This window comes from Heliangelus exortis, chromosome 26, assembly GCF_036169615.1.
Source record: "Heliangelus exortis chromosome 26, bHelExo1.hap1, whole genome shotgun sequence".
NCBI lineage: Eukaryota > Metazoa > Chordata > Aves > Apodiformes > Trochilidae > Heliangelus > Heliangelus exortis.
The window spans coordinates 356,025-383,076 of NC_092447.1; the positions used below are offsets into that span (position 1 = coordinate 356,025).

The 27,052-nt window shown below is 48.1% G+C and overlaps 2 protein-coding genes across 11 annotated transcripts; one reads left to right on the forward strand and one right to left on the reverse strand.

The window, feature by feature from the left end:
* Window positions 1–583: 583 nt before the first annotated feature.
* Window positions 584–1,315, forward strand: LOC139807693 (claudin-22-like). Its single transcript, XM_071769001.1, has one exon. It carries the CDS (start codon window positions 584–586, stop codon window positions 1,313–1,315), a length of 732 nt encoding a protein of 243 aa, XP_071625102.1.
* Window positions 1,316–4,719: 3,404 nt separating this feature from the next.
* USP28 (ubiquitin specific peptidase 28) lies at window positions 4,720–27,020 on the reverse strand. Of its 10 annotated transcripts, none has more exons than XM_071768984.1 (27): window positions 26,596–27,020; window positions 25,991–26,100; window positions 22,639–22,716; window positions 21,748–21,880; window positions 20,791–20,902; window positions 20,028–20,190; window positions 19,067–19,153; window positions 18,091–18,228; window positions 17,580–17,653; window positions 17,101–17,177; window positions 16,845–16,993; window positions 14,578–14,705; window positions 14,316–14,411; window positions 13,743–13,922; window positions 12,852–13,069; window positions 12,553–12,623; window positions 12,012–12,240; window positions 10,438–10,641; window positions 9,029–9,168; window positions 8,670–8,855; window positions 7,713–7,808; window positions 6,776–6,954; window positions 6,603–6,681; window positions 6,386–6,465; window positions 5,929–6,052; window positions 5,605–5,803; window positions 4,720–5,032 (listed from the first exon to the last, which is right to left on the reverse strand). In XM_071768984.1, exons 3-27 carry the CDS (start codon window positions 22,705–22,707, stop codon window positions 4,857–4,859), a joined length of 3,387 nt encoding a protein of 1,128 aa, XP_071625085.1. In that variant the 5' UTR covers window positions 22,708–22,716; window positions 25,991–26,100; window positions 26,596–27,020; the 3' UTR covers window positions 4,720–4,856. The 10 variants fall into 10 exon arrangements, with proteins under 10 accessions (XP_071625085.1, XP_071625093.1, XP_071625083.1 ...); XM_071768992.1 differs by lacking the exons at window positions 25,991–26,100; window positions 26,596–27,020 and adding exons at window positions 16,457–16,533; window positions 25,326–25,449; XM_071768982.1 differs by lacking the exons at window positions 25,991–26,100; window positions 26,596–27,020 and adding an exon at window positions 25,326–25,450.
* Between the last annotated feature and the right edge of the window lie 32 nt (window positions 27,021–27,052).

A 27,052-nucleotide genomic window follows, 5' to 3' on the forward strand; every position in this document is an offset into this window, starting at 1 on the left:
CCTTTTTCCCCTTTATTTTTTTTCCCCCAGCAGAGTATTTTCTCCCTGGCAAAAACCCTTTCTGACATAAAGCACTGAGCCATGTCCTCTGGCGAGGCGGTGGATGCAGGACAGGGTGGGCAGGAGGCAGCAGGACACCCTCCCGCCGATGTATCGTCCTCGACGCAACGCCTGTATTTATTCAATGACTGATTGAGTGTTGATGCCTCAAGCCCTCCTGAGAAGCACCTGATACTGGCTTTCTGCTGCCTGTGTCTCCTTTCCGTCCCACCACAGCTGGAGCAGCCGCTGCTTTCCTTGCCCAGGTTCTCTCTGAGGTTCAGAGGAGGATTTATATGTTTTGGCTCAACCCTCCCGGGCATGGCGAGGCAGTGGTGGGACATGGCTGGACTCAGGACCGGGATGCACCCGGCTTTTCCTGCTAGGCTGGGTGCGCTTTCCTTTTAGTGTGGAAAAACCAACAACGGCTGGAAAATGCTGGTGGCCACACCCCAGCGTCAGAGGAGCAGGCTCGGATCGACTCCCAAGGGCCCCAGACGCGGTCGGCGGCGGGGCGGACGCTGCTTCAGAAGCGGGAATACCCATGGCCGCCCCTCGGGGTGGGTTATCTCGGCCCGCAGACCTATCTGTCGGCCGCAGCAGGGCCATGGGCTGGCGGGTGACAGCGCAAGCCGGGGGGATGCTGCTGGCCCTTCTCGGGTGGGTGTCCTCCTGCGTCACCACCTTCGTGCCGCTCTGGAAGAGCCTCAACCTGGACCTGAACGAGCTGGAGGTCTGGACTATGGGGCTGTGGCAGGTTTGCATCGCCCAGGAGGAGGGAGCCGTGGAGTGCCGTTCCCACGGCTCCTTCCTAGCGCTGCCCCCCGAGCTACGCGTCTCCCGGCTCCTGATGTGCCTCTCCAACGGGCTGGGGCTGCTGGGCTGCCTCCTGGCCGCCCCAGGGCTAGAAGCCTGGACGGCCTGCGAGGACAGACCCGGGCTGAAGCGGCGGCTCCTGCTCGCCGGGGGAGCAGCGTTGGGCACGGCGGGCATGGCCACCCTAGCGCCGGTCTCCTGGGTCGCCTACAACACCGTCCTCGACTTCTGGGACGACACCGTCCCCGACATCGTACCCCGGTGGGAATTCGGGGAGGCCACCTTCCTGGGGTGGTTCGCCGGAGCCTTCTTGGCTGCCGGTGGGCTGCTCCTTGCCTGCAGTGCCCGCTCCACGAGGACGGCATCCCCGCCGGCCCCCGCCAGCCGCCAGACCCCCTCCAGGCGGGGGCCAGGTGGGGGCCACACCCCGCACCCCAAAAACGCAGACCTGGTCATCTAGGGACTCGGGGCACCGTGCCCCATGCATCTCCCGGCTCTTCCCCCGGCAGGGACAGAGCTTGAGTGCTTCAACGGATGATTTGCCGCTTCCTACGGCAGCTTTGCAGATTTTTTTTTCTTTCTCCCGTGTGTCTGCTTCGCTTCTTCTCTTTTAAGGAGCAACCGCTTTTCCCGCAGCACTCGCCGAGCGAGGGTGGAAAGGCGACGAGGCCGAAGGGTCCGAGCAGCATTTGGGACTCCTGGGTACTTTTGCGGCAGAGTCACATCTTGGTGACGCTGCGCTGGCATCCCCCGCCGCAGCCGAGTCTGCCGCACTTTGCAGCTGTGCCCCGTGCTCCTTCTGTCCCGCTGATGTATTCGCAATAAATTATCGTAGCGGCCGGCGGCAGCCTGTCTCCGTGTTCTCAGCAGTCACAGCTGCATCTTGCACAAGCAGGGAGGAGGGGTGGGGGCTGGCAAGGGCAGCGCTGCCGCTCCGAGGATGCTTTGCTCCGTTCAGAAAAGACGGGGGGTGGGGAACAGAGAAAGGTGGAAAACAAGGGGGAGAGAGAACGGGGGATGAGGTGCCGGCAAAGCCACGTCCCCTGCAGCAGCCTCATCTTCTCATAGCTAAGACGATAAAGCCCTTAAGTGTGGCACAGAGCTTCCTGCAGCGAGTTCCTCAGATGCGTCCCTCACTTGTGCAGGGAGGTGGGGAAGCCGCGGAGCTCTGGGGGTCTCCTTATCCCTTTCCTCCACCCTTCCCTGATGCAGCTGGAAAAAAACCCCAAAACCAAACAAAACAAAAAAACGAAGCCAGGCTGACGGCACAGAACATGAGGCTGGATTGACAGGTCCTGACAACAGCCGCCAGGGCGCTGGGCAGCAGTCAGGTTCACCCCCGGTTTAATCCCCACCGGAGAAAAGCCGCGGGTGCGTGACCTGAGTGGAGGAAGCCCCCGGCAGACACTGGCATTCCTGGGGGGAACCAAAGTCCGCCCTCCTGCCGCAGAGCCCTTGGGAAACCTGCCCTTTGCTCAGCCGAGGACCAGAGTACGGGAGCAGATGGGCCGGGCAAGGAGAGACCAACCCACGGGTGCCTGTGCTCCAGGGGTGCAAAGGGGAAAGAGGGGAGAGGCAGATGCTCGGTCCTTCTCTATGAAGTTCAAGGAGGTAAAGGAGGAGGGTGGTGGCATTCTTGGCTGTCGAGTGGCTTTCCAAAGCCCCACTTTGAGAGGTCTGACCAACCCAGAAAAAAAAGAGAGCCTGTTGTGGCTCCAGCCCCTCACCTATGTCCTCGAGACACAGAGGGGGGACAGGACACCCAGCAAAGCTTTCCAGCTCCGGGACACTTCTCCACTCCAGCCCAATCCAAATATCAAGACTTCCCAGGCACCAGTCTGTGCTCGTGACAAGTCTTTGCTGTCTATTTTTGGCTTTGGACCTGTGCTGGATCTTTCCCTTTCTGGATGCAGCACAAAGAACAGGGCAGAGCCGCTGCCTCGTGACCGTCAGAATAACCGGATTCTCCTAATTTGGGAGTGTCTCCCCAAACCACATCCGACTGCCTCCCAGTCGGGATGACACAACAGCGGAACGTTCTCCCAGAATCCACTCCAGGGGCTCATCCCTCTGCTCGCCCACACAACGGGCAAAAAACCTGAAGAAGTGGCAGCCCCGGCTCTGCAGCCTTCTGTTACCTGGGGGAGGCATAGGTCAGGGGTTTGACACAGGCAGCTGGAGTCTCTGTAGGCAGCTGCGCTTCTGCTTTATCATAAAATAGCAGGGAGAATGCCGGATTCTTCCCCTGGAGCTATTTATTCCTAAGGGGGGAAGGCACAACCACCAAGCAGGGGGGACCGTGCCGACAATTTCCATTCACAGATAGCTCGGCTAATTAGAACACATTTGGTACCCGGAGCAAGTCCTAGAAACGTCTAATTTCCTGGGAAAAGCCCTTACCCGTGTGTGTCTCTCCCCTCTTCCGACGCTGCTGACAAGAAATCTGTTCTGCCAGAGCCAAACAGCAGCGGCAGGTACAAGGGTGCCATTAAAACGCAGGGTACTCTTAGCAGCATAATGTGTAATTAAGTGTTTCCATTTCCCGATTAATAAAGAAAAATAGAGAATCCATCTACCAGAAGAGAGCAGTTTTCCTTCCTCATTACTGCTTTAATGTCAATGTGTATCTCCCACAGCTTGCTCCCTCTCCCAAACCCCAGGAGTGAGCAGAGAGCAACTGGTGAGGGAAATCAGCTCTGGATTCTCTGCTCCCAAGAGCCAGACTCATAAGAAATCTCCCAGCATAAGTCACAAACTCTAAGGTTTTCTCAGGATCTGCCTGCCCAGCCCCTTCCCAACATGCTACTCCAAGCCCAGTGACACTTGGAAACACCAAACTCACCCCTTTTCCTGCTAAAGAATATGAATTCCTGTCCCGGCAACTCCCAAGGGCTCTGCTGTCTTCACAGAAGACCAACAATCAGCACACACATGGTTCTGCCTCTGGAAGCTTCATCAAGGTGCAGAAATTTCAGCTTTATTTTGCCCACAGATTTTTTTTTTTCCTGCTTCCTTTTCTTCATACTGATGCCAGAAAGAACCTTAAGGCAGAACACCAGAGTGAAATGAAGACACAGAAGGAGTTTTTTAAAATTCTAACATAGAACAAATGCTTTTATTGCACTTTTAGAGAAATCTGCATAGTCCTAAAAAACAGGATCTCCCCTCCACCGATTCAGAACATTTGGTGTGTAACAACTGCTGCAGCTCAAACCCAAGTACAGGCTGCCTGCACAAGAGAATCAAAATGGGCAGTTTTTACACGAAGCCAACTACAAAACGCTCACCACCCACAGAAAAGGAGATTCCAGCCCTCACAGTGGTTTCAGCACTGAAACCCACCCACCAGGATGGAGTTTGCTTTCTGATTCAAGGGAAACATTCTACAGGGATTGTGATCTCCCTTCATCTGTAAGCTCTTGCTGTCCTTACCATCCTGTCCTGTCACTGCCACTCTTTTGCTCTCTGAGGAAGACTCCTGCACATATGTTCTTTTGCCAGTTAGAATACAAAAGGGAAATACTTGATCTAACTGAACTGGACACATGACAGAACACGAGCCACTGCCCCTCTCTTCACTGCAGGAGCTGGGCAAGACCTGAATGGTTTGTCTCCAGCAGCTCATTGTTTAGCAAGGTGTAAACACAGCTGACAGATCCACAGTAGCTGGCTGGAGGAGCTGCCTCTCGCTCTGCTGCCCTCACAGGCCCAGACGTCTGTTCCTAGGAAGCTGCAAACCCAAAGAAACCTGCTGGGATGGCTGGGGATGCCAGACAGACAGAGCTGCCAGGGACCCGGCTGCCTCTCAGGCTGCAACAGTGGTTCAGGTCCTGCATGTCACCACTGAACGTTTCATCTCAAAAGTGCAATACTGCTTTTTATTCATTTGTATTTACAAAGAACACGGCTTCCAATCACCCCTCTCTCCCTCTCCCCTCCAGTAGGCCTGATGGAAGGAGGCTAGTGGTGTGCCCCGGGCTGTGAAGGGAGGTCTGGGGGTTCTACTGCACAGTGACAGCTGAGGCACCGTGGATGGACTCCATCACGGCTGCAAAGCGGCTGCAGAGGTCGTAGGGGGAGTTGGGCCGGATCTTGGGGGGCTCCTTCAGAACGATCACCTCGGTGGAGGAGTCCAGGAGCCGGGGCAGCAATTCACCCAACTTCATCTGCAGCTTGGCTGTCAAGGGGAGAGAATGGAAGGGTCAGTGGCACTGTAGGAGCCCAGGCAGCTGGCAGAAGGCTCCATTTGCCATAATATGACAAACCTCTCTTCAGAACACAAAGATCCCCTGATTCTGCTCCCCATCCACTCTGCTACACCCCTGCCCATGTTCCTGGCCAGTGGCAAACCTTCTCCTTGACCCTGATGAGGAGCATGGCCATCCCCCTGCACCTGCCAGCAGTCACCTACCATCTCTAGGGAACCTTTCATGTCGTAAGACAAACCAAACTCAAAGCCCAGCTCAGTAATTCTAAGCCAGTCTTTTGAAATGTGTTTCACATTTCAAGGAAGAGGAACCCTTCCCCTGCAGCTTTAGTCCAAAAGAAGATTCTTCTATAACAGAATTCAACACATGATTCAAACGCATTTCTCCTCTCACAATGAGAAATAAGCCAATGTGGTGCAATGCAAACAGCAGGAATTTAAGGAGGGTTTTACAGGGTCCTTTAATTCCTTTCTAGTTCAGCTCTAGAGATTGCCTTGCTCACAGACAGCACAACAGAAGTAAGGCTGGCAGCCATTCTTACCATCCATGTCCTCTCGTCCCAGATAGGAGCACCAGCAGTTTCTCATGACCTCGATGGCATCCAGGTCCTCTTTGCTGATATCAAAGTTGTTCATGAGGTGCATGCAGGGGATGATCAGCTCATTCAGGATGCTAATGCCCTCTGCTACATGAGCTTCTTTGCAGCTGACGAAGAGAGATGCTGCCAACTCGTTCAGCTTCTAGGGGAGGAGGGAGAATTGGGGGACAGGCTCGTGAGAAGGAAGCAGGGACCTCATGTAACCAGCATCAGCCAGACTGCTCCCTCCCCTCCTATCCAAGGAGCACAAGGCTCCTCAACACCAACCAGGAGACACTTCCTCCTGTACAAGGCAATCAGCGACTCGCTCACTCCACGGTTGGCTCCTTTCAGCAGCAGCTTGGAGTTGGTTTGGTAGGCATAGACCAGGTACGTGAGTGACTCCTGGTACCTAGGAGAAAAGCGTCAGCCATGCAGCCTGGCCAGGGGCACCACTGCAGTGCAAGCAGTCCTGTCAGCTCAGGAAATTCTGTTTCCATCCACAAGTAATTTCTCAAAACCATTTTACATACTGGAAAAAATAACTTTTCAAATTACAAACCCTTCATGAAATGGCACTGTCCTTCACACTGCACCACTTCTCTAAGAAAGGGTTATTAGCAAGACAAAAAGAGTGAATGCAGGCTGGTCACCATGGGTCAGAAGAAAGCAGTTCTGCCAAAGTGGCCTTTACTTTTAGGTTACAGTTTTATCTTGTCCAAATACCCAATTAAAAGCAACTTACTTTCCATTCTGGTACAGCTCCAAGCCTGTCAGCAGGTAAACTGACACCTTGCGGAAAAGGCTGTAGTCTTCGTGCCACCTCTGTGCAGAGGGAGTGAGAAAGCAGTGTCAGCCTCACCAATAACACGTGCACACATTCTTGAACATGCTCCACAACCCCAAAGTGTCAGATTTTGCCCTGCACAGGGTTTAAATATCTCTTATAAGCTGGTCCTTACCTTGTACTCCTCCATATCCACATCATCAGGACCAATCTCCCTCAGCTTTGCTCGTGCCACCTTCATGATGCTGATGGACCTGCTCCATATAAGCACAGATGGAGATGATCAGAACAATGGTCCTGGCTGCTTCCAGATGAGAAAAGCCTCACCCTGGAATGGATGGCACGAACCTTTCGTCGTAGCTGAGGTTTTTGTCTGCAAACTGTTCGAGGAGGGTCCGTTCCACCACCTGCTGGGGAGCGTTGTTCTGCAAGAAGTAAACCAGGACATGCTGCAGCCGGGGGTCGTTCTGTGGGGTAGGGGTCTCCTTGGACAGCAGGTAGAGCCGGGAGTACTCCTCATGGAACGCCTGCCAAGCAAACACACGTGATAACATGGTTACTAACGCTGCAGCAGCTGATATGAAGTGGGGTACAGAGCTGCCTCAGACAGTTTTGGTAACCCTCTTGCAAGTGTTGAGGCTGTAAAGATTGACTGCAATGCACTTACATCTGTAGTAAGCTGCAGGAGTATCTGGTGATTTACATTCCTGCAGACTAACAGCATGGGTGATTTCTCCCATGAAGCACTTTTAGTTAAATCTACCTGCCTGTAAAATCTAACACCAACTTCAATTCTCAGCAGTGCCTGTTCTTTGAAATCCCTCTGTTCAACACATACATGTCCTGAGGACATTTTACAGGAGAGGTCAGAGTAAACCTGCACCTTCAGGACCAAAAAATGTTGATTGCTGGGTTATTATCACACTGAGGACTCAGAGTACAGGTTCTGAAAGGTATGCAAAGAAAGCCTACTTTTTATAAAGCAGAGCTAGAGAACTGCTAATACTAAAAGGAGAATAAATAGAGAAAAGTTAGAAACAAAACAAAAAGCTTTTTCTCCTGGGAGGAGGGAGCTTGCTTATAAGCAATTGTTTAGAACAGGAGGGTACATTGCCCCAGGAAGAGAGCAAAACCAGAGCTGGGAGACAGACAGAAAGGCCATTAACTAAAACAAAAACTACACAAATTGTTCCCTTCACATTCCTGATATGCCAGTACAGCACAGACTCCCCATTCTGTGGAAACAGATACCCATGCTATTGGGTTGAGCAAACAAGTGTGGTACCTTCACGAGCCCTGCTTCAGACCCATCTCGATCAAAGGTCTGGCGGGCTTTTGCAATAGCCAGGATGACACCTTGCATGGCTGGACTCAGCATCACCTACCACAAAAGCAAGAAAACAGAGACAAGAACAAAGAAAACAGTGACAGGCAAGGAAAGAAGAGAAGGCACCATGAAGAAAACTCTTAGAAGAGAAGGTTTAAAGGAAATTGTATTAATATATGTGGAATAAGCGTGAGCAGTGATTTACTTATATCCTACTCACACCTTCCATCACATGCACTTTACATGCAGGGTGTTTTTTTTTAAGCATTAACTGTCTAAAGCCTGGCCATGCCTTGAATTTATCAATTCAAAGCAGACTATCCATATCCCCTCTGTCTCCCATTGCACCTAAGCCATATCAATTGAGAGCCATGCCTATGCCTTGTGCCAGCTTTGTACAAGCCGATATTAAACATACCCAAGGAGTAAAGGCCTCTGGATTTGATGAAATCCAACTGTGTGAAAAACACAACTTCCAAAACACTGCTAGAGTATGTACAAATGCAGGTAACAAAACATCAGGAGCCACGGTGCTGCAAGTTATGGTATTAGTGGTTAAATGTCCAAGAGGGGATGAAATGGTCACTGAAGACAGTAAAGAGGCTTGTATACAAGCTAAGACAGCTAGGATCAATTTTGATAGAGTTGTACCAGAAAGAAGACCTAAAGGAACAATGAGCAGATCTAACGATTGAGCGCTGTTACAGAGCTGCTTTTCTGGTGGTGTTTAGAAATGAAATTAGTGAATTATTTGGTCTGGCTGCCTTCATTCTCATAGCAGGAAAATGTGCCTAATCCCCAGAACCACTTCCATGACAGACTCCAGTTGTGCCCCGTCTTAGGAAAGCTCAAAGCCAGCTACAAAGTTAAAGGTTAGTGACAGGCAGTGATTAACCTCTGCACTGGGATCTGTACCTCCTCATTATATCCGTCTGCATCGGATCTAACAGGAATCTTCCCTACACTGGGGATTTCCACTTCAGAGACCTGAGAGCCGCTCTGGGCAGCAGGCTCTGTTTCCTCAGCGTCCTGGACTGGTTCTGCTTGAACTGTAAGGGCTGTTTCTCTCGGCTGGGCCTTCACTGGCTCTACTTCCTTGGCCTGTGGCCAAGGAGAAAAAGAAGTGAGAGGGTAAGGGAACCCAAAGCAAAAAATAAAGGCAAACAAGAGAGGACTGAACTACAGAATTACACAGAAATAGGAAAAGCAAAAGTCAATAAGAATGATGTAAGGCCAAAGAGAGGTGGCTCTGTGAGCCGGGGCTCTGCTCCTACCTCACAGAGAGCTGCCTCCACACCATTCTTCTCGTAGGCGTCAGCGGTGTTGGCGATGGCCTTGGCAGTCTGTTCTTTGGCAATCATGGCGTGCTCGGAGGAGAGGGAGTGCATGCTCTGCTCACAGGCGGAAGACTGGTCTGTGGGGCCAGAGGGGTGGCACTGCTGAGCACCGAGGGGAAGACTTCTAGCTCCCCTCCCATTCTGAAATGCTTTGTGGCCTGTCCATGCAGGGTTGAGCAGGTGCTGCCTTCACCCCAGGGGTGCAGGCATTTCATCACCAGCCTGCAGGTCACACACCACAAGGGATTGCCACTCAGCACTGTCCCACTTGTCATAGTTTAATGCTGGGCTGGCAATTAAACCAATGACAGATGCTCTCTATTAATCCCCTCCTCCCTTCCTCTGCTGAGAAAGAATGTGAGAGAGTAACGGAGGGAGACTTAGAGTTGGAAACTAAACTACACAGCATCAATGAAACAGTAGTGACAGAAAGGAAAAAGATTAAATATAAAGAACTTTATACAAAAGTGGTATTACATTCCTCCCCCCTTCCCCTCAGTAATGCTTATGCCCCCACCAAGGCTGCAGGGCAGGTACTGGACAAGTCCATGTGGGGCTCCTGGAGTCAGCAGCAATTAGGAGCTGGAGGCAGGAACACACAGAGTCAGGAAGGCAGGGATCGGGATCACAGGCAGACAGATGGATGGAAACCTCCCAGGATGCCAGCCATGGACCAAGAGGGCTTGACCCTCCTGATCCCTCAAATTTATACCCAGAGTATGACGTGCACGGGATGGAATACTCTGCTTGGTCAGTTCAGCCTACTCCACTCCTCCCTCAAGGAGGGCTGCAGGTGTGACTCCCTGACTCCCTTTCTGTTTCTGGAGCTTAAGATGTTTTTCAGAACCGAGCAGTGTCCTTGGTTCTGCATACCATTTGCCAGCAGTAACTATAAACATCAGGTGTTATCAGTCCTAGAAGCAGACACTGCCTGAGAAACTGGCTGTTAGTTTAGCACATGCAGCTACTAGGAAGAGACTTAGCTGAAAGTAAAATTACAATAAAGAAAATTGGGTCTATCCTGGCTCAAATCAGGACACCACAACACTTGAACATTTTCTACTTGGTATTTATTTAAAAAGTCAAAAAGTGAGGTGAGATTGGCCCATTATGATTAAATGAATGGAAACAAGCATTTCTACTGACAAGTCTGGGAAGATGCACACATAAAACTAGTGGAAAAGCCTTCGTATTGCCAGGAGAGCCTCTGCCAGTTGCCTTAGCTACCTCACAACAGTTTCTCCTAGATATCTCAAAGGTGATGCAAGGTTCCAACACAATAGTAATTTTGACCAGATGGTTGTTACCAGTTTCAACATGGTTTGCAAATGCAGCCATGCTATTACCTGGTCCTGATTCAGATGAGAGTTCCTGCGATTCGGAAGCAGGTGAAGGCTCCATTTGAGGAATCTTGCAAGACTGCTCCTCCTCCCACTCCTCTGCCTCCTGCTCAAGTCGCCAGTTGTCCTCCTGGATGTAGTGTCTCAGCTCTGGGGGCAAGGCTTCAACTTCCTTCTGAAATTGGCCAAGCTCTGTGCCATCACCCTTGTCTGGAAGAAAGGCAGGACTGGTACAGAAAGGAACATGATCGCAGCAAGACACCACCACTAGAGCCTCCACAAAAACCCAGTGGCAGTATGGAAAGCCACAATCACACTGGCCAAGGAGTTATGGGGAAAAACCCCACAACTTTCAACTAGCTTTGCAATTTCAGGTGATTTATAAGAACAAGTTCAAAAATAAAGATAAATCTATAGATCTAACAGAAAAAAAAGGCCTGTTTTGTTCTGCCACTGGGTGGCATTGATCACAGACAAATTGCAGAAGCAGTGCCTGCTGCTGCAGTGAGTCAGAAATATGTCCTTATCCAAGGGCTACCATCATACAAAAACCAGCCTTTATGCTACCAAGAGCTGGAAAAGCCACAATTCAGCTGGAGACATATCTACAGCAGAACATGGCGAATAAAGGTAGGAAACTGCATGGATTCCTGAGCAAAAGTGTCACACTGCTATTTCTCAGAGCTTTTTAGATATCCTTCTGTGTTCAGTTATAAATAGCATAAAAACCAAGCAGCATCAGCTTCAGAGAAGCCTTACAATTTTATCAAAAGCAAATGGCAATTCTATATGCCATCTAATTCTCATGCATCCATTGTAATACAAAAGCATCTTGAAAAAAATGACAAAAATTGCATTAAATAGTAGGGGAAAAAATTATGGAATAATTTCAGGAACGGAACTATCATGGCAAGACAGACAAAGAACAACCTCCAAATCCTCATCAGCCATATTTAGCAGTGAACAGAATGATAGTTCCTCATTGTTTCTTTCTATTTATTGCATCAAAATGAGCCACACGTGAAATTATTAGGTTCTTGTACAGCTGTCTGCCATGTATAGTGCCACGTTCACGATAATTTCTCCACATAACTATTTATACATTGGCACTGCAAACACACTTTCAAGTCTGAGCTGCTAGTACTGGCAACTCATGCACCAGGAAAAGATGCATAAAAAAGGAGCTGTTCAGGCTCAGTGTAATGGCATCACAGAAAAAAAAAAAAGCTGACAAGTCAAAAACCATGGCAAAAATGGAAGAAATAAAGTAAGGGCATACAAAACACCTCTTACAAAATAAATACTGCCAGATAAGCTATATAAAGAGTCATAGAGAAAAACACCAGCACTAGATGCACTTTGGAAGGGGCAAGACATGAATAATCTTTACCTAATCTCTGTCTTTGGTTTTCAACCACATCAGGGTCTGAGACATGACTCGAAATTATTTCACTTCTACCTGGGGTGAAGCCTTTTGTACTGTCAAAGTGCAACTGAGCCGAAGTCAAGTTGAGAAATGTGACAACCACAGAGAGACAAGACCAGACCTAAACACCTCCTGAACCATACAGCTGTGGTACCTGACACAAGGCGGGACACCTTGTCGCTGATGTACATCAGGCAGTAGGCACTGGCATTCCTCAAGCCACCAAATGAATCTCTCTCCAGCTCTTCCCACGATGATTCTGTTACTGAGATGTCATTGTATTTCAGCCAGCTTTTTCGAGGCTGGTCATATATGTAGGCCCAGTAGTGACCAGCATTTGCTTGCCCTTCATGCACCAGGACAGCATGCAAATGGTAGGGAACCTGCAAGGTCACACAGATGTTTTCAGATGTGCCTTCAGCAAAAGGAATTGGTCTGACTCTACAAAAACCACAAACGTGCACAGCTGCACCCTGGCACAAGGCTCTTGGTTTACAGGGTAAATTCCCTGCTAAGGGCAAACTGAATTTTCAGGGAAAGAGCAACAAGATTTTCATAAAGAATCTTTTCTCTGCTTTATCATAAAACTGGGATTAAAAAAATACAATCAAGCAGACAACTTAAGATGACAGCTACTCACAAAAAACATCAGCAATATCAGTTTAATATTTCCCTAATGAGGCTGCACTGCTTACCTGCTGGAGGAGGGGGTCACAGTACATTTGTTCAATGGACAGGTTGGTTCTGGTAATAGACTCTTTCAGATCTGCCAAGAACAAGAGGAAGACATACAAATTAATGACTATCCATTTGGCCACTCTAGCCCCTTTCACTTCAAAACCTCTGAAGCCATGCAGTAACTATCACACTTCAGACTGGGGCTGAAGCCTGCACAAGATGAATTGTAGATGGGGATGTATCCAGTTGAAACAACAGAGGGGAAGCCAGGCTGGTGCTCCATAGGAAAAAAACCACAAAGATATTTGGGACCCACCCTGCACATCCTGTTCGATCTCGTTCCTCCACCGTTGCAGGCACGTCTGAACGAGGTTCAGCTCTTCCTGGGAAACCATGTGAGGGGCTGGATGTTCTGACATTTCTGCTGGAGGATTAGAAGGCTGGAATGGTGAAGTTGGTTTCTGCTGTGGTGACGAGGAATTTGCCAAAAATAAAGTTGTATCTTCAGTCCTATCATCTTTCCTCTCTAGTATGCTGTGAAGCAAAATCCAAGAAGGGTGTTTTTTCATTTTTTCTTTTTGGAAAAGAATCGTGAAATAAGCCAAATAAAAATTGCTCCAGACCCAGAGCAGGATTTCCCTTCCAGGATGGTACAAAATGTAGAAAGGAACAAGTACATTGAAGACTTCAGCCTTAGCAGACCAAATTAAAATACAGAAGAAACAGAAGCTAAAATTCTTTCAGAACTCCGTAAGCACAGATCCACAATGATCAATTCCAAAAATTCCTTCCCTTACTACTAAGAAACTAATGTATTTACTCAGCTTAATTTAGAATGTAAACCAACCATGCTGGCCAGGTTTTTAATAATCCAATATTGGGTTTATTTACTGGTTGATGAACAAAAAAAAAATTAGTAGCCTAACCAAAACGAGCATATAATTAAACTCATAACTGCTGCTTAGACAAGGAATACCATGATGTTTTTGGAAAAGGAAGAACTATCTAGATGCAGTGTTATATTTACACAAACAGAACCAAATTATGAGGAAAGCAGGGACTGACTGCTTGCACAGGCTTTTGCAGGTTGCAGCATCATGCTCACAACTGCCCAGATAAATAATCTGCTTTTAAAATTAAAACAGGCAACATTCAGCTGAAAAGCAAAGTGTTCTCCAACAAATTATTTCTGTTTCTGTTTACTAACCCCTTTGACTGTGAAAGCACATCGAAGGCACAAGGCTCAGCCTGGGACTGCAGGAATGCTGTCTGAGAGCTCTGAGCAGAAGCACTAATTCCAGCTGGCTTGGTGGTGATAAACTCAAGAACGTACTGGAGCATGTCGGGCAGAGGGAAGCGGGCTGGCCCAGAGCCATACTTCATGTACCTGCAGAAACAGCAGCACGTCAGATGAACAGAGGAACCTGACTGGTTAAACCTCAGGGGACAACAGAAAAAGCAACAGGGAATAAAATCCCCAGGCAGGGATGGAGCAGTGAAAGGAGGAGGGAAAACCCCAGGTGCTGCACAGGGTCACTCACCACCTCCCACCAGCAGACCTTGGGAGCCTCAAGGCTGCACGAACTGTGAAGCAGCAGCCAAAACATGGGGATGCTATCAGCCCTGGCTCAAAACACACCTCATTGTCCCAAGCTTCTCGCAACCAAACCATTCTGTTTGCCTTTCCTTTATGAATTTCTCTCCTATTGGAAAGCTCATTTGAAAGGAAGAGTTTGCACACTCCCATGGGACACAAAAACACAGCTAGCTGACTACTTACCTTTCCAGTTTCTGTTGTAGAATCGCCATCTTCTCCTTCAACCTCTTCATTTCTTCTCTCTTCATCTGAATAAGCTCTTTACTGCAGTAGAGGTACCTAAGCAAAGAAAAAGAAAGCCCTCCGCATGCATTTTATTTGCTTCTACTATCCACAATCTCTTATAATGATCTTAGAATCCTTCCTTGCTCACTCATACGACCTTTTTAACTTCAGTTAGAATAAAGCAAGAGCTTTGAGTGTACTGTACAATAGAACAACTCACCTGTCCATATAAATAGTCTGGGGAAACTCTAGCTTGGTGTGAATTTTCTCTGGCTGTCCTAGGGACTGATTGAACTCAAATCGGGAGAGTTCAAAGGTCAGTACTGGTGGGAGTTTTGTAAACCAGCGCTGTAACAAAAGCAGAAATGCCCCCAAAGGGACGTGTTTTAAGATCACTGCTAAATGGCACATTTTAGAATGATCCTAAATTATTTTTGATTGATCCTAAGTATCTGTTTGCCTTTAAACATTGATTTAGTGTGTATTTTGTTTAAAGAGTGGCTAGTCAGAAAGCCAAATTTTATGAGATTAAAATTTCTGATTCCATTTTACATTACTACTGTGAAAAAGCCCCGTAACAGCTTTCAGAAAGTTACTTGTCTTGCCTGATGCATCCAGCCTGATGAGTTATTATCAGGCCCAGTACCAAGTTTTACAATATTAGCAGATACTATACAAACTCTGGATGTCAGCAAGAGCCTCCACAAGAGTTCCTTGCCAATGTAGATCACATGCAATGATGAAGAACAAAACAGAAGTCCTTAAGCAGTACCTCACTCCTTACCCTCTCCCCGTCTAGTTACAAACTACTCATCTGAGGAGATTCAGAGAAGAAACCCATTTCCTGTATGTTTCATACATTGTTTTAAAGAGCCATGCTGAAAGACTTCTGGGATGGATTTACATTTCATCTCTCCCTCTTCCTGGGTTCACAAATACTCCCAGAAATTCCCTTCACCTGCCACAGCATGGCACCACACTGCTGGGCTTAAGACGAGTGCACTAAGCTCAGTTCTCTCTGCAGGATTCATGTCAGATGTCCTGCTGCAATAGATCTGCCTGACAAAGTGCACCAGCAATCTGTAGATCTAAAATATTTACAATGAGTGCAATTTTTAATTATGAAAAAAAAACCAAAAACAAAACTTTGCAAGGAAATGGCCAGGTAGCAAAGCTTTTTGAGAAGCAGACTGATCTTCAGAACGAGAGAACACAAGAAGAGAGAAGGAACGATTTACACACCAATTATCTAGAGGAAATGCAAGTTCTTTGTAATCCCACTGGATGCTTTGAGCTTCAGTACACTCACCTACGTTCTCAAAAGACAAAATGCACCTTATTCTCTATGTCCCCTAGCATGCAGTCCTCTAGCCACGCCATCCTAGGGAGTGAAATTAAGATGCAGAGTTTTTCCAGTCAGATTTCTTAGAAATAAAGCCAGAGCCATTTCCTTCTATCCGTACAGATAAAGAATGATGAGAACACATTTCCATTATTAGTCCAATTTGCCTCACCTTTCAGAAAAGGATTTGGAGGAACTAAAAAGTTTGGCTTGAAAAGGACCTGCACAACTAACTCCCTATGACCGACCCTTTGTCTCTGGCACCAGCATACATCAGTATCCCCTACATCTGCTGTAAATGCATCTGAACAGCTCCAGGAAGGAACTAGGGAAGCCAGAAACAAACATTTGAGTCTAGAGTCAGATCAGCTTCACCCACCCAAAACTTCACTTCTCCTTTCCCACTTTAAACCACAGCAACACATTTTTCAGACATTTTCCTAGACCTGAATGCCCTCTCCTGCCCCCTCTACACCAGACACCTATGCAAACTTCTTTGCTGCCTTCCAGTTTTTTGCAAAGTTAACTTCTTAGCTGATCTTACACATGTAGGATGTTGAAAGTAATGGTAGGTCTTCACTTTCTACTTTGCTGCAACTAAGTATTTTATGGTTGGTTTGTGATTTGCGAGAATAAAGAAAAAAAAAAGAAAAAAAAGAAAAAAAAATAATCAGCACAGTCAGAAGATAAGAGTGAAAATGAGGAGGAAATAAACACACCATAATAGGGAGAAAGATACAAATTCCAAATGGCATACCATAGAGTTAAGCACTGTACTTTTACCCTCCGAAAATATGGAGGCAGTGGTTCTCCCCCTACTCAGGTACAGGTAGGCTTCAACAGAAAGAGAGAGACTTTATCACACTTGCATCAGAAGCAGATGTTTACCTTTTCAATTTAAAACAAACTCCCTGAACTGGTTATCTAGGACAACAAATCTCTACAAATAAGGAAAGACTTAGTATCCAGCCATTAACACATATTTATGTGAGATTCCAGGTACACAGAAAATATTTTGTATTCAGTTCTTCAGGAACGTTTACAATTTAAAGTTATCAAAATACAGTGAGACACCCTTGGGCTATAGGTGTTGCATTTTTCTGCAGCAGGCAATGAAAAGCTCCAAACCAAAATGTAAAACTAACCTCCTGTCCATACTTCACCGACTGGGATGCTGTTGCCTCGTCCATCTCACCCTCCACCATGGCTCCTTCCAAGCACTCGTTTAAGTTTCGATAACCATTTACCTGAAGGGGGTACTGACCAAAGGCTTCGATCTTGGAAAAGGTATTGCCTGGACAACGGAAATGAGACAAAACTTGTGAACTAATCATGTCATCAGGGCTATAAATCAAAACACTCAAAGGAGTTAACACATCAACTACCAAGCCCTTCACTCACCCTCATGGACACCCTCTGTCAAGAAAGTACCATAGAAAAGTTGTACCATTGGGTTTTCAGATTTGTCCCCAGGGCTCCTGTTTCAAAAAGAAAAAGCACATGTTTTTTGCAGCTGCAGGCTGTCAAAAAGCCCCAAGTCATAACCAAAGCCTGTATCTGGGCATTTTCCTACACTAAAAATTAAAGTTTTTAATCCAAGTTACGTTTTTCAGGTTCCCCTAAGAAGCTGATTTACTCTGCAGGCCACATGGGCACTGAACAAAGTCCTAGACTTATGTAGAGGAAATGTAGATATCACACTTCATAAGCATCTTTTGAGCTTAAGGAGCACCATCCTCAGTAAAGAAGGAACTCTGTCTCTCATTATCTCAACATTTTCACCTGAAGCCCTGTTGTTTGTTAAGACGCTGCATTTAAAAATCTGCTTCTCCTCCGTGTCTGACTGTCAGGTCAAACTCCTGAGACCACAGCAAACTCACTTGGTGTTCACAGCAAGCTGGAATGCATCCTCCAGCCAGTCCAGAAGCTTGTGTGTAAATTCACTCACATCTTGCTAGAAGAGAGATAAAAGTAGAGAGTCATGCATCATACCCACCAGAAAGTGCTTTTGTGGCTTACTGGTCTCACCAGCCCCTGGCAGAGGACCTGACTGGCACTGCCATACCTACCCAGCCAAAGGAAGTGGGAAACTCAAGTGCTGGGCTGATTTAGACCGATAATGAACACTCTGCTCATCTGCAAACTAGATCAGAGGAAATTATTGTGATCGCTTCCCAACTACCCAGATGGCACTGGGTAGAGCACTGTGATGCTGGCTGTTTAATTAGCAAGCACGTACATTTCGCCTAAACAACACAGGGACAGCTGCTTGTCAGTTGACAAACATGGGAAGAGGCCTCTAAAAGCAATAGTAGAATGAGGCGAGAGAGGATCGTCACAGCTGCAAGTGCTACTGTGAAGGAAGCAAAAGGCTTTTTAAGGCAGTTTTACCTGCTGTTCTTCAGCGGATCTAAACGCATCCCTCAAGAGTTCCAGTGCTGCAGAGGGGTCTACAAACTTACGACGTGTCCCCAGCATTAAAGCAAACAGACACTGAAGTTCTTGCATGAATGCAATATTTCTTTTTCCCTGCATTGCAAAAAGAAGAAAATCCAAACCCTTCCTGCAACTTGAAAGAGCAGCATCTTAAAACAAAGTGCTACAGAATACTGGGTGCACATAGCTTAAGAGGTACCACCAACCACCAAGGAAAGAGATGACGTTAGAAGGACAAAAGCAGAAAGACATGCAGTGTCATTTCTTGGAACCAATATGGTCCCCCCATGGATGCATGGGAAAAAAAAATGTAATCCAAACAAAACCCTTAGAGAAAAGGGGACCAGAAGTAGCAGCTGCTAAAATAGAAGGCAAAAGCCTGTGAATTTATGAATTTATTCTCTTTGTAGTTGAGGTTTTTTAGAGTACCAAGTACATATATGAAAGCAACTACAATGAAATCTCTTAAATGGTGGTGGCCACAAGTTAGAACAATATAAAAAGCAAAGTATTATTCTTTGTACACCTTTTTCTCTAAATATTTTGTAAGCGCCTTCTGCTGGCTGCTCTCAGAAGGCTCTGGGCCTCAAGGGACCTCCAGCCTGGCTCAATCACCAGCTCTTCTGTGGTGCATGTGAATCAATGAACAATCTGGAACTACCAAGTAAGTTTTATGGTACAAATTCCTCCTCACGCCACAGTTAAAAGGTCTAGAGGAAGCTTTACATGAAGCACCTGATTTTCTTCTACAGTGGTTCTGTCTTTGAAAAGTATTTCCCACATTTCTCTTTAACGCCTCCTGGCAATTTGAAAGCCATTAACTCAGGCTCAAGAGTCTCACATGGCCCCAAGTCAAATCTACTAAGGGAATGAGCAAAACAGGATTCCACAGGGGAGGGAAACTTGACTGCAATACTCGATGAAAACTTACAGTGTGACTACGACAACTTTCAAGCACATTTGGTGGTAGGGAGTACCCAAGAACCAGCCTCCGAAATTCAGGCAACTGGAACAGAGACTGCAAGGAAAAGAGAGGCAGAGACCGGTTACCACCTGCAAGGCTTTGACTCACCACAACTTGATGCCCAGTTGTCTCTTCTACTTGACAGCATGTTTTGTTAACTTCTAATTTTTGATGGCTTTATATTACTACACAAACGTTCAGGAAGCGTGCAGTCTGCATGCTGGAACAGCACATTCCCACCCACCAGAGAACAAAGCCTCGTCCTGCCATTTCTTGGGTACAAATCACCATTTTAGGAACAAGTATTCTATTCTGCACAGGTAAGCTTAGGAACAGCATCCAGGAGCAAGTCACAGCGATAAAGGAGCCCATGGGAAGCTTTCTTACTTCATACCAAAGCAGGAGACATACAATTAATGTCCATCTGCTGTAAAAGTCAGAAGAGACAAATTCAGTTCCACATCTTGGTGTCTCTCCCCGTTTAGGTTATCACTAATAATACATGCTGCCTAGTTGCTTATTCCTTCAAGCACAAATGCCAGTGTGTTCCATTAGCTGGAACACAATACACCACGCATTACATACCCAACAATAACCACAGTAAAATTAAATTATCAGTTCAATTTGCCAGTCAAGCTTCTGCCATTCAGGAAGCATCAGGACATTGCTGCACCACTACAACCCCTGAGTATGTACACACAGATTATATGAACCTGCATCTATTTTTACTCAATCTATTTAACTGCTCTTTGTCTCTTTCTGTGTGAGCCCAAAGAAATCAGAACCCTATCAAATAAAACCAGGTCTCACTGCAGCATGGTCACCTTTGCCTATCACTCAACAGAACTGCTCCATGTTTAATTCTAACTGATAAACATTTTGACTCCAAGACTGCAGCAAATCCTGAAGAACTTGTCTCTCTGATTACCTGTATGACAGAGCTGAACCAACAAGTATTTCCAATATTTTTCATGCCAACAGGCCAGTCACCCACTCTCCTCCAATTGTTCTGCTTGGAGGTCTCTCCCCAGACTTCACAGCGTTTCCTTTTGGAGCGGTTTTTGTTTTCAGCAGAGTGTGCTTCCTGTGGTCTGTCATAAAAGATGGACACCATACTGTCAAACAGTCCTACTTCCCTCTTGTCACATGCAAGGAACTAGAGCTGATGCCCAGCACAACAGACAACAGATGTCTTATTGGACTCCAGAGAAGTTTCATTTCTCACATGGTGGATGGAAAACATGACTACAGGACAATTTGGAATGATGGTAACAAACTGTACATGTTTTCCTTCATGAACCATCTGCCTTCAAAAGTGGTGCACTTAGTCATAACTGGAGGCAAACCCACGGTAGGGAGGAGACAGCTACAGAGTGACAGGGTGGTGAATCAATGCATGAGATTTCAAGGTGCTTCTTCAAGAGATGCCACGGCAGTACAGCATCCTCTGAGGTGTCATGTCAGCAGCAGCAGGGGACTGAACAAGACACAACTAAATCTGCTTTTTCTGTGCCTTGCAGCACTGCCCCAGACATAAAGCCCAGCTGCCCAGAAGGTAGCAACAACCCAAGCACCTTCTAAAGGCAGCGGGCATGCATTTGGTAAGTGATTTATGTTTATTTTGCAGTTATCAGCTTAAGAATCTACTTATGATACCTAGAAAAACAAAAGCAATATACAGACCCACTGACCTTGCAGCAGCATCTCGCTCTGCAGCCTGAGCTTTTGGTGCTTCCAGTGGTCTGAAGACATCGGCAGCACTGAGGTCATCTCTGTTGTCTGGGACAAGTGCAGCAGTAACATCTGGAAGCAGAGGCAGCACTCTGGTCAGTTTTCTACCAGGAGCTGGCACAGGTTTTCTTTACAAAGAATTTCTAGAAAACATCACACCTCACAAATACAACTTTTCAATTGATAGGAGCATAATTTCCTAGCTCAAGTTTTTAATACAAATCCTTCTAGCGTGGATCATGCTGAGGAACATACAAAGCCAGTGAGCAGGATGGATGACAAGGACAGGCCATGCAGCTGTGCACTGGTCAGACTTCCTTACAGCCAACTTGGGGGAACACTTCAAACCTCTTAAAGTAATGAGACAGGAACATCAGCTGTTGTGTCTGTGTGCTGTGCCCTGACACCAGTGCCAACAACTGACATCATTTAAGACATAAAGCATTTCAATAAAATCAGCACAACCACACAGAGCCACCTCTCTTCATTCCTGCCAGGGTGCTGGGCTGTGAGTCATTTCATGTACCAGTTACATAGGCAAGGAGAAAGGAAAATAACATTTCTCATGTCGTCAAGCTGCTAGCTCAAACAGGGTTTTAGGTTTTCATGGAAACAGGATACTAAAGATTCAGTTTGCCTGCTCTGCCAGCAGAGGCTGCAGAAGGACACGTACAATCCTTGACAGGGGACAGTTCTCTCTCTTCTCTACTTGCTCTGCTTCTGGAGCTTTCTGGGCTTTCTGTCAGCCAAGACCAACTGTGTCAAAAAGCACCAAGAGTTGTCACCTACAAACAGTATTAAATTGCTACTGAGTCACTTTCCTTTCAGATTGTCCAAGGGGGAGTACCAGGAGAGGAGCTGGAGGAATTCCCTGGCAGACACAAAGCCCTTGGGGTGAGCTGAGAGGATCCACTCACTTTGTGGGAGCTGTTTGCCCACGGCGCTCCCTTCCCACACCGACGGCTCCACAGCAGCCGTGTCCCGAGACGGCTCCTGAGCGTGCTCCTCTGTCAGGAAGGTGACAGCTTCCATAAGATCCCCATTAGCAGCCTAGCAGAATGACAGGGGAAAAAAAATCCACAGTGCCAGCATTACTTCATTTACATTTGCATGACATCTAATGTACCCATGCCAGAGATGGGCACACAGCCACTGGCTCTGCTCACCCTGGCCACAGCAGAGAGCCATCTCAGTGACAGGCAATAGGAAAAAAAGAATATAACCTAGGCTAGAATTTCTCTGTGGGAAAGCACTTGAGCTGTATTACTCTAGGACAATACAGACCCCTTTAACTAATTTCATTTCCCTCACAAGAGTTGAGTAGCTGTGGGAAGCCTGAAGGCACAGGGTACTTTGCCACCAGGGATCACATTCTGTGGATTTAGGGATGTTTATCTTTTAACCAGACAGGGCTTTCTTCAGAGGAGCACTGTGGGCTTAACTCCTTTACATTTATTCTAACTAAGCATAGATGACTGTTCTGGTGATGGACAAGATGACCACCAGCCTCTAAGTCACCCATGTTCCTGCAGCTGTCAATCAGAACTCCTGGAGCAATTTACATGGAGGAAAACCTGCCCTGACCCACCTGTGGGCTGCACAGATAACAGCCCTGGAGCAGCAGAACCTCCAGGAAAAGCCTGCAGTGCAAAACTGCTCCCAGCTGTGAGGAGGTTTTTGTTTCAGGTGCAAATGAATGAATCCCAAACTTGCATGTTCCCTGCTGACAGCAGAAGCCTGGGCTTGGCTAACTTTTGGGACAAATTCAGAGATCTCCTTTCCACAGAACAACCACAGCAGGCACAAACCTTTAGAGCAGCATGGAGGAAAGCTGAGTCTTGAATTCCTGTGATCTCTTTCAGCTGGTTTAAAAGCATCTGGCAATCCTACATGCAAGAAATAAAGCTCATATGAAAAGGTGAGCACGACAGCAGGCTGTTCCTGCAAGGACTGCTGAGGCTCAACAGAATACTGCTGCTTGCTTTCCTTTTTACTGACAAATTGAGATGCAAACCCTGTGTTTGTCATGGAGAAGAGGGGGATTAATAAAGAGCATGTTATTTGGTTTAATTGCCAGGCCAGTGTTAAACTGTGACACCCTGTCACACTTTCCTGATAGTAATACCAACACTAGCTTGAACATCCAGCTCCCAATTTTTTCCCTTAAATTAGCAGAGTAATGTTTGAGCTGTTGTATCCTCACACCAGTAGGCCTAAGAGGAAACACTGGTGCCACATCCACCTGTGGTAGGACAGGACCCCTCCCCCAGGCAGCCTTGGCATGTGCAGCAGGACATATAAGGAGGCTGCATGTTCTCCAGCACCAGCCAGGGGCTATTTTCAGTCTGGCTGCACATGCCATTTGTGCGTGTCATTTCTCACTGACAATAAGGTGACAGAATAAGGGCCCAAGAGGCTGATGCCCCTTCCCTCACCATGCAGGCCACTCCAAACTAGGCGAGATATTCCCTCTAAGCAACAGCCATCAACCTGTTCTGTGGTTCAGGCAGGTGAAAAAAACCAACACTATTAAACAAATTCTCCTTAACAGACTTATCAAACCTTTGCTGCCTTGGCTCACCATAGCAGCATGAGTTCCTCTCAGCAAGTAGTGAGTCAGCTACTACTTTGAGCCATCCATCCATCGATCCCACTGACAGGCATTGCTCCACACACCAAGTTCATGCAGGCAGCATGCATCCATACCAATGGTTAAAACAAAGAAAATCCCAGATTATTTTTTATGGGAATTCCCCTGACAAGCTGTTCCTGATAGCCTCACACAAAACACTACTTCTGCTTAACTTTTACAAGAAAAAGAACATGTGTGTGCACGCACACTTCCTCCAAACCTGTCCCACGCACATTTTCAATCTGGAGAGAAGCTGAGAGGGGCAGGAAAGCCTCTGGCATGAAGAGGAACCATGCCATGCGGAGCCAAGGGCAGGAGGCTAGGCCAGGCATTTTTCACAAAGGCAAACTACTTATATCATGTTGCTAATTTTGCTACTTTCCCCAGCAGCCCGATCCTCAGCCAACCCCACCTAAGGCTGCGGGGCATGTTTTTCCACTGGAGGAAAAAAAAGAAACCACACTAATAAACTGCGTTACAAAGAAACCCAAGGCAGGACAGGGCATGATTTTTCAGGAGGTTTTATACTTCACCAGAAGGAGGACTCACAAAGGCTGCTGTAACCATAAACGCTAGTTACCGACCTACCACTCTGAGCAACCACTTAATATTCTAATGATTTCCAGTGCAATTTTATTCAGCCTTTCCTCAGAAAGGTTGGTATCAACAGCGTAGAGCTTATCCTCTACAAGCTCTGAGAGGCTCGTGGCCCAGCCCACAATCGCCATCGGGAACCACACTGTGCAACAACTCTGTTAAGTTTTTAGGGAAGCGCCGGTGGCTTTGTTGCTGTAACTATAGTCTGGTTTCCTTTGTGAGGTTGTGCACTGTGGTGCTTTAAAGCAAGCTCCAGAGCTGGTAATGAACGCCAGCCTGCTACCTCTATTAATACACGCTGCATTTGAAAAAACACAAACCAAACCAAAGCCCTGCCTGCTGGGGAGAAAAAAAAAAATCACAACCCAAACCAAAATGCTCTTAGCGTGAAAATAACACCGGCAAGAGAGGAATTCAGCAGTAAGAGGATGAGAGGAACGCGGATGCGAGAGAGAAGGATAGTGACAGCCGGCGAGCGATGGAACCGGGAGGTTCTGCCGGTTTCCTGGCTCTGAGGTGACCCACTGCGATCCCAAGTAGTTTGTTTCGGTGAGAAGCTGAGAGCAGGGAAGGCTGCAGGTCAAGGGGGATGTCAAGAAATAACGGCGAGACAGGAGAAGGAGACAGGAGGGATGCAAAGCCACGGCCTTCAGCCTCTGTTCCTCGGCTGCGCTTTTTATGGGGAAAAGGGACACAGAGCGGGCCGAACCCCTCGAGATAGCAGCAGGAACAATGCCCGCTCCTGTCTGACCCAGGCTTTTCCCAACCTACATACCGCAAACTCTCCCTCCACCGACACGCACACCCGCACGCCTGGCACCCTCCCTGCGCCGGGGGGCACAGTCTGGGAGCAGCGGGGAGGGGAAGCCCCTCCAGCCGCTGCCAGGGGAGGGGACGGCGGGGGGAAGTCCACCCGCCCCGCCGCTGCCCGGCCCTGCTGCGGGTGTAACGGCTCCAACGGCACACGGCGATTGCCGGCAGCCCGGCGGGCTCCCCAGGGATGGGATTTTTTCAGTGAAAAGCCCAAACACGAGGCAGGGAGGGGACGGGGCCCCGGGCGCGCTGCAGGGGGGCGAAGGGCCGGGAACCGGCAGAGGGTTGGAGGGGGGAGAAACGGGTAGGGGGGGGGGGGGGGAGCCCGCGCAGGCCGGAGGGGAGGCATGCGGCGAGGCGCTGGGGAGAACAACAGCAGAAGCAGCAGCAGCCCCCCTCCTCGGGTGTTCCCTCCCCGGGTGTTCCCCCCCCGGAGGTCCCGGTGTCTCTCACCACCTGCCCGCCGCCGCCCGGGGCCTGTAGCTCCGCCGTCATCTCGGCAGCCAGCTGAAACCCGCGGAGACGAGCGCCGCCGCCACGCGCCTGCGCCGAGCGCCGCCCGCGGCAGCGCCCCCTGCCGGCGACCGCCGGCCCTCCCCGCTCCGCCCCCCCCGTTTTTCCCCCCAAGCAGCAGCAGAAACGGGGCCCGGGGTCCCTGACCCCGCGGTGTTCCTGCTTACGGGTTCAAGGTTGTTTTTTTCTTAAACAGAATTATTAAAGAAATTATAAAACCCCCAGCCCCAATAAACCAGCCCAGTTCCCGGATGGCATTGTTCACGCCTAGATTGTCCCTGGGCTGTCACCCTGTGTCCCTTGCCTTTTAGCTTTGGGAAAAGTGACTGAATGTCAGTGGAGCCCTCTCTACGACTGTTATAACTTGTGCCCACAGGTGCTCGAATTCGGGAGGCAAGAGGGCGAGGAGAAGTTTGCAGGGATGATAAAGCAACACTGAGCAAACCAGCAGCGTCCTCCCGTTTCCCAGACACAGAAATTAAAAACATATATGCCCAGTTTAAAATGTTTAAAATTCAAGGAAAGAAATGCTGCCCTCGAGCATCTCCTGCCATGGCAAGAACACCTGAGATGGGAAATGGTCCTCGGCAAGAGGAATTTCTCACCTAGCAGGACGAGGGATCTATCGCTGCCCATTGGTTGCATCCCAGCTCTGGGCAGTGTCACTAATGGCTGGTGGCCTTGTCACTGGGGCTTCCTTGCCAGGCTCCTGGTTCTTAAATAGAAACAGCAGAAAGTTTTCAACTCCTTTGATCCTCAGGACCCTCCCACAAAGTCTCTTGCTGTGCTTATCTCTAGCTCAGCACCCCAAAATGGAGACTAACCCAAATCCATTCTGCCCTGAGAAATCCTGGGCTATGGGATGGAGGTGGTGCAGCCTGGAAATGTTCACCTTCCCCTCCACACCCTAATTGTGTGGCAGGGCTGACCTCTCCAGCATTGCTTCATCCCCTCTGACCTGATCTGTATCTGCCCCTGCTTTCTCTGGGAGCATTCCTGGACCAGGAGCATCCCTGGACCTGTGTGTCCTTGCCCCACCACCCTGCAGATGAGCTCCCACCGTCTACACCACTCCTGGAAGAAGGATGGCTTCAGTTTACCCAGCCCCAGGCTAGAAGCACTGATTTCTATAGGAAGCGTCTTAAAAACAACGGTCACAGCAGAAGGGTCAGGATGAAAAGTGGGAAAGGGAGAGGAGATTTTTACGTACCTGGTGCATGCAAAATCTCTGCTGCAATTCCACCCCTGGGGCTCTGCTGAGAAAGCAGCAGGCAGCTAGAGCCCACCTTTGCTATCCTGCCCTGTGAGGCTCAGCCATAGATCTCCTTTAGAAAAACAGAAAGAAAAAAAGCAGAAGACAGTCACAAAACAAACAAGTGGGGCTGGCTGTCAGCAAGGCCATTTCTGCCCAACTTCTGAGGAGCTGGATCTCCTTTATTAGCAACAACGGGCTCCAAGTCCCTCCATGTGCTGGTTACTGCCTGGCTTTAATGGGCAACGAAGTGGTGGCAGAAGACAGCAAACACCTGGAGGGTGTCTAATGGAGAGGAGAACTGGAGGGAAAGCACTTCCCCCTTCACTGGGGAATTTGAAACCTTTGGGCTCTCTGCTGAGAGTGGGCTTAGAGCTGTGAATGAGCAGCATACCCCAGTGCTGCTTTGGTCATG